This window comes from Melospiza melodia, unplaced genomic scaffold, assembly GCF_035770615.1.
Source record: "Melospiza melodia melodia isolate bMelMel2 unplaced genomic scaffold, bMelMel2.pri scaffold_48, whole genome shotgun sequence".
Lineage (NCBI taxonomy): Eukaryota > Metazoa > Chordata > Aves > Passeriformes > Passerellidae > Melospiza > Melospiza melodia.
Window position 1 is genome coordinate 2,944,148 of NW_026948796.1, and position 12,189 is coordinate 2,956,336.

General features: G+C 53.0%; 1 protein-coding gene across 1 annotated transcript; it reads left to right on the plus strand.

The window, feature by feature from the left end:
* The first annotated feature begins 1,583 nt into the window (after positions 1 to 1,583).
* Positions 1,584 to 4,289, plus strand: LOC134413696 (serine/threonine-protein kinase pim-1-like). The gene is made up of 3 exons (XM_063147739.1): positions 1,584 to 2,040; positions 2,266 to 2,442; positions 4,246 to 4,289. The coding sequence occupies exons 1-3, from the start codon at positions 1,584 to 1,586 to the stop codon at positions 4,287 to 4,289; spliced, it is 678 nt and encodes a 225-aa protein (XP_063003809.1).
* The last annotated feature ends 7,900 nt before the right edge of the window (positions 4,290 to 12,189 follow it).

A 12,189-nucleotide genomic window follows, 5' to 3' on the forward strand; every position in this document is an offset into this window, starting at 1 on the left:
CTGCAGAGCCCCATTCCCACTCTGCTGCCTCCTTGGCCTTTTCCCACATCTGTGCCAGCCTGCTGTTGCCAGCTGTTGGGCACACACACACACACACACACACACACACAGCATACCACACCTGTCAGGGAGCAATTTGATGCAGGAGCCCCTGCTAACCATGGCTCAACAGCCCAGCACTTTTCCCACCCAGCTGTGGCTCCATTTGGACTCCATCTGCTGGGATACCCACTGTGAGGGACTGCTCAGGGCCTGGATGCTCCTCGAATGGTGTCCACATGCCCGATTTCCACGCCTCCCCATTCCTCCTACCCCTAAGGCTGCCTCAGCCTTCTAAACACAATTTTTCTTACTCTAATGGCTTCCTGTGCTTTACTGCATACTGTAAACAGGAGTACACAGTTTTGATTGTCTTTGCTCTAGAATTAATAAAGATAAGTTGGAAGTGCTGCTAGAGTTTGTAATTTCAAACTTGAAGCAACTGCAAAAAGTAGAGAAGCTTTCTGTGCAGCTTTTCAGTGAATCTGAAGTCTCCTTCCTCTTCACTCACTTTCAGCATATCTGTTGATTTTCCTTTGCTGTCATCTTTTAAGGTTCATCACTTGTCTATCCATCTGTAACAAAACCCTGTAAACCCAATGCAAATTTACCATCCTTTGTATTTTTCCTCTTCTGGAAAAGCTGAGGCTCCTGTCATCTAGACTTTGATTCCCATCTTGGCTCTGGCTAAGAACAGAACAAATGGAATTTATTACCTGCTAGTAAGACCTGCTATCAAAGGTCACAGTTAGAGCTAAGCATGGTGCTTCTCTCCCTCTTTTGAATACACATCTTTGTGTCTAGGCCTGGGGATTTCCAGCTCCTGGAAGCTACTGCCAAGGACAAAAGTCTTGCTCTTGCTGGTTTGCATATGGATTTTTTGGTAGGATTTTGATCTACACCTACAGTGACCTACAGGAACTGGATCTTTGACACAAAGTGCCTTCAAGCAACATTTCAAAGCATAGTGGACAATGAAGTCCAGATACTAATGAGTTGTGGTTTGTTTGAACTCTGTGTAACATATGGTACAATAGCCCAAAAGATGTTATTTTTGAGTGTTTCAGTTGTTTAAAACTTAGTCTTATTCTTGTCAACAGTTTTCTTTCCTCCCTTCAGAAATCTACATGCCCAGGTACTAATTTCTTTCTCAGTTTGCTGACAAGTTACCTGTCAGACAATACTTGTTTCTTGACCCAGAGATGGGACAACTGTCACCATTAGGCCAGACGTGACATACACATGTGATCAGGGTCCAAGAAGAAAAATATTTTTTTATTCTGCGTGTTGTCCAGCTTATACACTCTTAACCAAACGTGATCTTCAGTCCACCGCTGGCCTTGGCTCGCAGGTGGCCACCAAGTGAGTGTCCTGGGAGGGCATCTTGGAGTGGGCACGGCTGGTAAGTGAGCAGAGCCAGTGGGAGGAGCCAGTGCGGCGTGCCGGGAGGGGCTGAAGTGAGGCCTGGCAGGGCGGCAGCCAGAACGCTGTGAGGGCAGCGAGCGTGGAGTGAGCAGGGGCTGAGCAGTGCCCCAGGCCGGGCCATGGTGAGCTGCGGCGGGGCCCAGCAGGGGCTGCTTGAGGTGTGGCGCAGCATCAGCCCCACTGACGGCATTGCGGTCCCCCCGCAGCGCAAGGGCGCCCTGGTGCCCCTGGAGCCAGCACTGCTGTGGAAGGTGTCATGGCCTGGCTTCCACAGCGTCATGCGGCTCCTGGACTGGTTCGAGGTGCCCGATGGCTTCACACTGCTCATGGAGCGTCCGCAGCGCTGTCAGGACCTCTGGTACTTCCTGCATGAGCAGCGGTTCCTGACAGAGCCCGTGGCACAGGGGCTGCTCTGCCAGGTGCTGGAAGCCGTGCGGCGTTGCAGCAGCAGGGGTGCCCTGCACCACCACATCAAGGCCAAGAACGTCCTCGTCAACCTGGCCACAGGCAAGGCAAAGCTCATCGACTTCGGGTGCGGCACAATCCTCCAGGACACGTTCTACACCAGGATGTCAGGTAAGTCCAAAGCCGGGGCCCAGCAGGGCAGCAAAGTTTCCCCCTTGGCTGGCAGAGGGGGAAGAGGGAGGGAAGAAAGGAGGGAGGGAAGGAGGGAGAATCCTTCTTCAGCCAGCTACAGCCAAGTTGCTTTTTGGCAGGGCAGGGACTGGCTGTTGTGGAATGGGAGCTGGCTGGGAGGGAGGGAGCAGCATGGGCCTGATGAGCTGCGCCTGTGTTCTATAGGAACACCGGAGTACAGCCCACCAGAGTGGATCCTCTTTGGCTGCTACCATGGCCTGCCAGCCACCATCTGGTCCCTGGGCATCCTGCTCTATGAGCTGGTCTGCAGGTACCTTCCTTTCCACACCAACGAGGACATTGTCTGGGGCCAGCTCTTCTTCCTGCCCTGGGTGTCTCAAGGTGGGGATGTGCCTTCAAGGCATGAGGGGAAGAACAGGATTGGGAGGGGCAGCTGGCGCATAAGCATCCTGCTCTTGCAGCTGGTGAGGAGGTAGATCTCCTGGGCTCAGCTGGAGGAGGTGGCACCTGTGCCTCTGTGCTGGTGTCCTCCGCAAGAGAGGATTGATAGGAAGATTTTGGCTGTAGCTCTGAGCACTCCTGGTGGCCTGGGCATTGTGGAATGTGGGAGAGCATGGACAGGAGCCTTGTCCCGCTGAGCGGCGGTTTCTGGTTTCTCTCCGCAGAGTGCCAGCACTTCATCAGGTGGTGTTTATGAATGGAGCCCACAGACAGGCCATCACTGGAGGACCTTTTTGAGCATTCTTGGCTGCAGGAGCCCAGCCTGGCCCAGGAGACAGCAGAGATGCATTCCTGTGCACAGTAGGATCCAGGAGCCAGCAAGTAGCACCGGTACGCATCTTGTGGCGCTGGAAGAAAACTCTGGAGCGTTTCCATGTGACTGCGGCATGGAGGAGAGAGCGCAGCCAAGGAGATGCTTCCGCTGGTCCCCGTGAGCTGTGAGGGAGCGGCTCCATGCTGCCCGTCCCATTGGAGAAGTGGTGGCAGTGCAGTGAAGATGCCACGGCACCACAGCTCAATGGCATCGTGATGTCCCTGCAAGCCGGGGCACAGCTGGCATGTTCTTCTGGAGCACAACCCCTTCCTGAGGGGGGAACACCCCCTCAGGAAGCTGGCTGGCTACCCCAGGATGTCGGCTCTGGCCTGGGCTGAGGGAAGGTGGGTGATGCTTTTGCCATTCATCTGCTCTGGCTACCCCAGGATGCCGGCCCTGGCCTGGGCTGAGAGAAGGTGGGTGATGCTTTTGCCATTCATCTGCTCTGGCAGGAATTTGAACTTTAGACAATCACATGCCGTTATGTGGTTTCTCATCAGTTGTATAGATTGGAGAAGTCACTGTGTTCCAGAACTGTGCATAGAGGGTGAGTTTTGGGAGGGAAACGGGAGCTGCCCACAGGATCCAGGTGCTGCCATCAGGATCCAAGTGCTGCCCTCAGAATCTAAGAGCTGCCCTCAGTTTCCAGGCACTGCCCACACGATCGAAAAGCTGCCCTCAGGATCTGGGTGCTGCCTGGTTGATCTGGGCACTGCCCTCAGGATCCTGGTGACGCCTATGGGATCCAGGCACGGCCCACACGACCCAGGCTCTGCCCACAGCATCCAGGAGCAGCCCGCAGGATCCAAACTCGGCCCAGACGATCCGGGCAATGCAGTCAGGATCCAGACTCTGCCCACAGGATCCAGGCTCTGACCACAGGATCCCGACGCCGCCCTCAGGACGCCATCCCACCGCCACGGCCCTCAGGGCAGGAGGCGGGAACGGAGGGGCCTGAGGAGAGTGCGGGCAGCAGCAGGGCTTGTTTTCATTTATCCTTGTTTCTTAATGTCCAGGGAAAATAAACATCCATATTTTTCCTTGTAGACCAAACCCAGGGGGCTGGAAGCTCTCCGTGGGCAGGGGGCAGGGGCAGCACTGGGGGCTGTCCTGACAACACTAGATGGTGAGGAGGCGGCCTGGGAAGCAAGCAGCCCCAAAGAGCTGTCCCAGGGGGAACAGGACCCCGACCAGAGCTGCAGAGGCGGAGAAGTGAGGCCCCATGTGAAGCCAGGCGAGGCCGGGGTAGAGCACAGCAACGTTCCCCCATGTACAGCCTCAGGCCAAGCCTCAGCTCTGCCCAGCAGAGCCTCTCACAGCTGGGCAGAGGACTCCAGTCGTGAAACAATTCTTTTTCTCTTGCCCCCCAGCCCCTCCACAAGCCAGGTGGACGCTCGCAGGCAGTGGGCAATAGCAGCAGCAAAGATCCTCCTGGCAGGGCTGCCCAGCGAGGAGGGGGACAGCTCAGAGGATGTCCAGGGAGGCAGCAGCAGCAGCGGGGATGAGAGCGCCTATGTGTCCTGTGAGGAGGAACCAGAACCTCTAAGGCACAGGACACTTAGAGCTTACTCCCCAAACCAGAGATCAAGCAGCTGCCAAAGGGGATGCCGGGATGAGCGAGGAGCTGTCAGACGAGCAGGGCAGCAGGGCCATCACTATCCGCACCATCTGGGTGAACCCCCGCTACCCACAGCTCCTGGGGCAGCCCAACACGCCGCGGGAAGAAGAGGTGTGTGGGGACCTGCCCAGCACATCTCGAGCCCTGGCTGCTCCCAGGCACGCCACAGGCCAAGGCCCAGCCCTGCCCAGCAGAGCCCCTCACAGCGGGGCAGAGGCCTTGACTCCAGGCCTGGTTCCAGAGCGCTGCCCCCACAGCCCCTCCCCAAGCCTGCTGGAAGCTCCCACTAGTCTAGGGTTAGGATTAGGTTTAGGTTTAGGCTTAGGGTTAGCATTAGGTTTGGGCTTAGTTTTAGTGTTAGGCATAGTGTTATTTTTCATGTTCGAGTAATGCTTAGTTGTTAGGGTTAGTGTTCGGGTTAGCCTCTTTAGGGACAGAAGCTGAGGCACGCCTGTCACTGTCACCACCCGAGGAGGGCTCTGGCTCCAAGGGACCCAGGACTGTCTGGAGTGTACGCAGTGCTGTCTGCAGCGTGGCCAGAAGACACCTGAGCTGGAGCACCGAGGAAGAGGTGAGTGCCTCACGCTCCTTCCCATGTCTGCCCATGTTCATACCAGGAACATGAGGATAATAAACAGGAGTGTTAATAAAGTTGTTTCTTTATGTGAAATACAAGGTAGCAATTTGTAATGCTCCCTGCCATTAGGGTGAAGGCCATCTAATGCCTTCTCTTCCTCTTTCATTAATAAATGACACATCAAGGTTCACTCTAGGAAGTGAAAGAAGCCAGGGGATTATGTTAAGAATTCTAAAGGCTTGGAGTAGAGGTGAGAAAAGTCCTAGGAAGAAGAAGAAATCTCTTAGGAAAGTTCTTAGGAGGCCATTTTTTTTTTGATAGATGGTATTATGCCCTTTGTCAGGAAGGTGTTCCTCTGGAATATGTTCCTTAGTCCTTTGAGTTGTAGCTTTTGCTAAGTTAGAAGTGGTTTGATGGTTGCTTTTGTTGAAATAAAAGGACAGAATGAGTATATGGAAGTACTAGTTATTTTCATTGCCCTGTAGTCATTGATTTGGGGGAAAATCCTGGAGCCCAAAGCCTTTTGGTCCCCAGGATGGTGCAGTGTGTGTGATGTGGGCAGAGGAGAAAAGCGCTGCCTGGTCTGGGAGGGATGAGAGGACACCCTTGTACCTTGCAGCACAAGGCATTTGTTGGATGCAGGACCCTATCCTTTTGTGTCCATTTTTCTCTTTTTGGCACCTTCCTTTCCAGACTGGGGAATGCGCAACTTTGGGATCATCTATCTTCATGTTCTGAAGCATCTCAAATGAGCACATGGTCACCTAATGATGAGTTCTCCAGGACTTCAATGCAGGTAGCAATGAGATTCCAAGTCAGAGATGAAATTTCATGACAGTCCTTTCACTGGGCCAAAAGGGATGAACAACCTGAATTTTGGATCACTGAAATGGAGTGCAGAGGCCCTGAGACTCTTGTATTTTGGCAAAAAACAGGAATATTCCCTAGAAAACGCTGTGTTCTTTGAGGGAATCTGCATTAAACTTCCCCAGAACTGCAAGGCTGTCCAAGCCACTAAACAAGGCAAATAGTTCTGCATTTCAAAGTCACAGTCCTTCAATATCATCTGAACAGAGAGGGCACTTTTTATGTGAGGGCAAAAATCTGTCAGCTTCTTGAGGAACTTTAGGCAACTCCCAACCTTGATTCTCCAGGACTGAGCACAGCCAACTAGACCTGGCAGATAAAGGGCAGATGTGTGCTTGTACCTGCGCTCCTTGATTGCTATTCTTATGTTGGGTAGCATTACTGGAGGATGCTGGCAACAGTTTCACCTCTGGCAGGGCCATAAGGATGTGCTGAGGCTCAAGTTTTTAAAAACACACATCAGGTCCTGTGCTTGGGGGTACTTCCCCTGCATGTAGGGAGCAGTGTGCTCATCCTGGGGAAGTAAACATGTATCCCTTATGTCCTACTTCCCTTCACCCTTTCTTCTGACGGGAAGTGTGAGGAACTGTAGGGAAACATTCCCTCAGGAAGCGGACAGGAACCGCCCCAGGGCTGTGGATGATGTTGGCCCTGGCCTGGGCTGAGGGAAGGCGGATGATGCTTTTACCATTCATCTACTCTGGCAGAAATTTGAACTTTAGATAATCACATGCCCTTATGTGGTTTCTCACCAGTTGTATAGATTGGAGAAGTCACTGTGTTCCAGAACTGTGGATAATGGGTCTGCTTGGGAGGGAGACAGGCGCTCCCCACACGATCTGGGTGCTCCCCATATTGTCTGGGTGCTCCCCCCACAATCCAGGTGCTCCCCTCAGGATCCGAGTGCTGCCCTCAGGATCTGAGTGCTGCCCTCAGGACCCGAGTGCTGTCTTCAGGATCCAGGCACTGCTCACACAATCCGGGAGCTGTCCTCAGGATCAAGGTGCGGCCTGGTCAAACTGGGCACTGCCCTCAGGATGCAGATGATACCCATAGGATCCAGGAGTTGCCCACACGATCGACGCTCCCCACAGGATCCAGCACCTGCCCTCAGGATCCAAGCACTGCCGGGACAATTCAGGCAATGCCCTCAGGATCCCAGCGCTGCCCACAGGATCCAGGAGCCGCCCACACGATCTAGGAGCCGCCCACACGATCCCGGCGCCACCCTCAGAACGCCATTCCCCCCCCCCCGCCCCCCACCGCCAAGGCCCTCAGGGCAGGAGGCGGGAACGGAGGGGCCTGAGGAGAGTGCGCGTGGCGGCAGGGCTTGGTTTCATTTGTCTTTATTTCTTAATATCCAGGGGATACAATCATCCATATTTTTCCTTCTAATCCAAGCCCAGGGAGTCCAGCCTGGAGAAACAAGCTTGTAACAGAAAGCACATTCTGTCAGTGTCCTGCAGGAAGGCAAGATTGGGAGCAGGAATTTGCACACTGGGCTTTGCCTCAAAGCCCTGCACCTGCAGCTGTGCCCAGAAAAGCAGCAGACAGGGAGATCACATATTCAGAAGCATTCAAAGACTGACTCCTTTAGCCCGTGCCGCTCTTTAAGTCAAGCTTACTGCATCAGTTCATATCACGACAAAACTGAGCCTCAGGGGATACTGACCAGAATCACATCTAACCCCAGCTACAGCCCAGACATCACAGCAATTCAGAGCAGCATTTGTGCAGATTGTACCTTCCATGAGATGAACCAAATGTGGTATTCTTAGAGAAAGATACAACAAGGCAAAGGCAGACTTGAAAGGGTTTGCAGTGTAGGACTTCCAATCACATTAGGAAGGAAATCTTTTGAATTCAACTAAAGCCAAAGAGACACTGAAGCAGTCCAGACCATCATGCGTCTTTGGTCTCTTTTGTTTCAAAATTCTGTTCCAATAGCTCATGAGCAGATTCTTTTCTTTTACCTCATGAAACTTGTGAGCTGTCTTGTGTATTACTCTGTGTGATAAAGTGAGAAACATGGACCCTTTGTACTCCTTGTCTGTGCCCAGAGCCCTTGGAGACACTTGGGACCCCCCCCCCCCCCCCGCCCCAGACCGTGTTCCCCTTTGTGACGTGAGGCTTGCGTGTGCCCAGAGCCCATTGTGACGTTTGGGGCCGCGCCCTGACCAGGACAGTATAAAAAGGGGCAAAGAGTGCGGGGGTGCCATTCCCAGGAGAGCAGCTCCATCAGGAGCCAGCATCTTCCCGGGGGACGGCAGTGTCGGAGCGACTCCGAGATGTCCACGGACAAGGAGACGAGCACCGACGCGAAGCCCAAGCAGAAGTGGCTGTGTTTCGCCGGAGGCAGGGGGTGAGGGATGAGGCAGCACCTCTGGAGGCCGAGGAGCAGCGTGACTCCTGTGCCAGCCCTGGCGCGCAGGCGGCGGCAGCAGAGAGCCGGGCAGTGGCCGCGCACAGCCGCAGGGCCCACGGCCGGGCTCTGCTGCGCTCGCTGCGCCGTGGCTTCCGTGCCATCCTCGGCAGGGTGGCGGCTGTGCTCCGGCGACGCAGCTGGCAGCCGGGGACGCAGCGGCACGGGGATCAGGGCATGGAGGCAGTGGCGGCAGCGACAGCCCCCGCAGCAGGGGGACAGAGGCGGGCGGCTTCCCCGCACGGCCCCAGCTGCCCCACCACAGCCTCGCCCACCCCGCTGGAAGCTCTCGGTGGGCAGGGGGCAGGGGCAGCACTGGGGGCTGTCCTGACAACACCAGATGGTGAGGAGGAGGCCTGGGAAGCGAGCAGCCCCAAAGAGCTGTCCCAGGGGGAACAGAACCCCGACCAGAGCTGCAGAGGCGGAGAAGTGAGGACCTCTGTGAGGCCAGGCGAGGCCGGGGTAGAGCGCAGCAACGTTCCCCCATGCACAGCCTCAGGCCAAGCCTCAGCTCTGCCCAGCAGAGCCTCTCACAGCTGGGCAGAGGACTCCAGTCGTGAAACAATTCTTTTTCTCTTGCCCCCCAGCCCCTCCACAAGCCAGGTGGACGCTCGCAGGCAGTGGGCAATGGCAGCAGCAAAGATCCTCCTGGCAGGGCTGCCCAGCAAGGAGGGGGACAGCTCAGAGGATGTCCAGGGCGGCAGCAGCAGCAGCGGGGATGAGAGCGCCTATGTGTCCTGTGAGGAGGAACCAGAACCTCTAAGGCACAGGACACTTAGAGCTTACTCCCCAAACCAGAGATCAAGCAGCTGCCAAAGGGGATGCCGGGATGAGCGAGGAGCTGTCAGACGAGCAGGGCAGCAGGGCCATCACTATCCGCACCATCTGGGTGAACCCCCGCTACCCACAGCTCCTGGGGCAGCCCAACACGCCGCGGGAAGAAGAGGCGTGTGGGGACCTGCCCAGCACATCTCGAGCCCTGGCTGCTCCCAGGCACGCCACAGGCCAAGGCCCAGCCCTGCCCAGCAGAGCCCCCCACAGCAGGGCAGAGGCCTTGACTCCAGGCCTGGTTCCAGAGCGCTGCCCCCACAGCCCCTCCCCAAGCCTGCTGGAAGCTCCCACTAGTCTAGGGTTAGGATTAGGTTTAGGTTTAGGCTTAGGGTTAGCATTAGGTTTGGGCTTAGTTTTAGTGTTAGGCATAGTGTTATTTTTCATGTTCGAGTAATGCTTAGTTGTTAGGGTTAGTGTTCGGGTTAGCCTCTTTAGGGACAGAAGCTGAGCCATGCCTGTCACTGTCACCAGCCGAGGAGGGCTCTGGCTCCAAGGGACCCAGGACTGTCTGGAGTGTACCCAGTGCTGTCTGCAGCGTGGCCAGAAGACTCTAAAGAAATTCCACTCTCATTTCTACGTTTTAGAAATTAATAATGCTCCCTGCTACAATAATGCTCCCTGCTACAAATAAAGGTAACAGGATGATGACTATCTCATGCCATCTATTCCTGTTTAATAATGAAATACACTTTGGGTTTCAACATAGGAAGTCATATTAAAAAGTCAAGGGATTTATATTAAAAATCTTAAAGGCTTGAACTAGAGGTAACCTCTTTTAATGAAATTTGTTAGGAAGTCCTTTTTGATTTTGATAGATAATATTCATCACTAGTCTGGAATATGTTCCTTAGTCTGTTGAGTTGTAGCTTTTGCTAAGTTAGAATTGTTTTGATGGATTTTTGTTTAAATAAAAGGACAGAATTAATGAATCTGAAGTGGTTTTTATTTTCATTGCCCTGTAGTCATTGATTTGGGGGGAAATCCTGGATCCCAAAGCCTTTTGATCCCCAGGATGGTGCAGTGTGTGTTATGTGGACAGAGGAGAAAGGCGCTGCCTGGGCTGGGAGGGATGAGGGGACACCAAGCCCTTGTGCCTTGCAACAGAAGGCATTTGTTGGATGCAGGACCCCATTCTGGCGTCCCCAGTTCTCCTCCTAGAGTGCTGCCTTGGTGCCGAGATCATTTTGGAGGATCTCTGAGGGAAGGAGTGCTTTTCTGGCTTTGTAAATGGGAGCTCCTGAGCCACCAGCAGAAACAGATCTGAGAGCTGGCACAGCCCCAGCACCTCTGTAATTCATAACATCTGCACTGTGTTTCCTGGTTGTTCTGTAAGAGCAGGAGAAGCGATAACATAGTGCAGAAAATAAAAATCTATGCTTTCAAATGAACATTTTAGCTCTGAGAAGAAGGAGAAAGGAGGTCAGATCTAAGCATGAATTGATGTGAGCAAGGACAAACAACACCTCTTTGCAGAAACAGTTGCCAGCTGCTCTGCTCCTCAAACCTGATATCCCCTCCTGCTCAAAAATCCAGGTCCCTGCAGGAATGGCCCTGGGAGTGCAGGAGCCCCAGAGGTCTCCTGCCCTCTTGCAGGTGAGGAGCCTGGGAAGCTTAAAGAGCCTCAAATGCATACAAACAAAATCCCAAAGCCTCCCGTTCCACCAGCCAGATGAGCACTGCAAAACACACAGCCCACACAAACACAGAGCACACTGGATGAGGGAACTACAGAGTCATTTCAAAAATATTTGTACCCCTCACTCTCCTCTCTGCAGAGCCCCTTTCCAAAGTAGAGGAGCATTGACTGCTTTTCCAGCAATCATCTGCTTTCAGAGCCCAGGAACAATTGGCAAAAACGGCTTCTTTCAGGTACTTTAGAGATGAGGCAATTAAAAAAGAATTAAACTGTCATTTCTAACTTGCAGCACAAGAGGGATGTGCAGTTGTGAAATAATTCAGAGCTGCTGCTGGCAAAATACTCTTTTCACCTATCTGCTGCAAGGAATAAACGGGCAAGAAGAAGTTTTGGCTTTTTTTCCCCCTTTCTTTCATGTAGTTAGTTTCTAGTTATTGATGCATCCCCAAATGCCAGAAGCCAGAGGTTTTCCAAACCCCTGGAGAGAGAGATTTAGTGCTTGGTACCTGGTTTTTCCAGCCTCACTTGGTGACCAACAACGTTTTGCCAGCAAGACTTCCCTGCTCAAGTGATTCCCATGAAGGGCTCAGAGGTTCCTTTACTGGTTTATTGCATTGGCTTGAAAGGTCTTTCCTAGCACCTGATTCCAGTTTGGGGACAGAGCAGAGGAAGGGCTTTTTCCTCTTGTGCTTTGGTGGCTCAGACCTTTACAAGGGCTCTGCTGCCAGCACTGCCCCCTGCACTTTGGGAGGATATTCCACATTGCTCATTGTTTCTTGTGCATTTCTTATTCTGCCCTTCGCATGGTCAAAACCTGCTGAAGAGCCAAGCCCCAGTCTCTGACCATCTGGCCACACAGTGCTATTGAAGGCATGTGGATATTTCTATGACAGATAATATAGAAATGTGCTTCTAATAATTGTGCTTTTATTGTTACAGTATTGTAGCTGCCAAGGATGGGGGAACCCAGCTGTATTTTTCACTCTTGCAGTGATCACTGTGTGATCATTACAGGATGCTGTGTCACAGTCTGCAAACAGAGAAGGAAATTATGTAGGTAAACCTGGGAATATTATTTGTGTTTACATGAGCCCCCCTGTGCTGTAGCTATTTTAGAGCTGCTATTACATCTCAATTGACTAAATTGGAGATAAATACTCTCTTATCTAGTTATGAATGCCATGTACAGTCTAAAAGACTGTACCAGGTGAAAAACAACCCCAGTCTTCTGAACTTGGTGCCAGTAGCTGAGGCAGTGTGGTGTCAGTGCCCTGCTTTTCCCATATAATACATATTGGGTTTTTTTTTGAGGGTGGTGAAATGCTGGCACAGGTTGTCCAGAGAGCATGCCTCATCCCTGGAA

Bases quoted from the DNA above. Each gene is read 5' to 3' on its own strand.
- LOC134413696 (XM_063147739.1), top strand. From the start codon at position 1,584: ATGGTGAGCTGCGGCGGGGCCCAGCAGGGGCTGCTTGAGGTGTGGCGC. The intron at 2,041-2,265 runs GTAAGTCCAAAG...TGTGTTCTATAG, and splicing joins GTTCTACACCAGGATGTCAG to GAACACCGGAGTACAGCCCA. The intron at 2,443-4,245 runs GTGGGGATGTGC...CTTGCCCCCCAG, and splicing joins CCTGCCCTGGGTGTCTCAAG to CCCCTCCACAAGCCAGGTGG.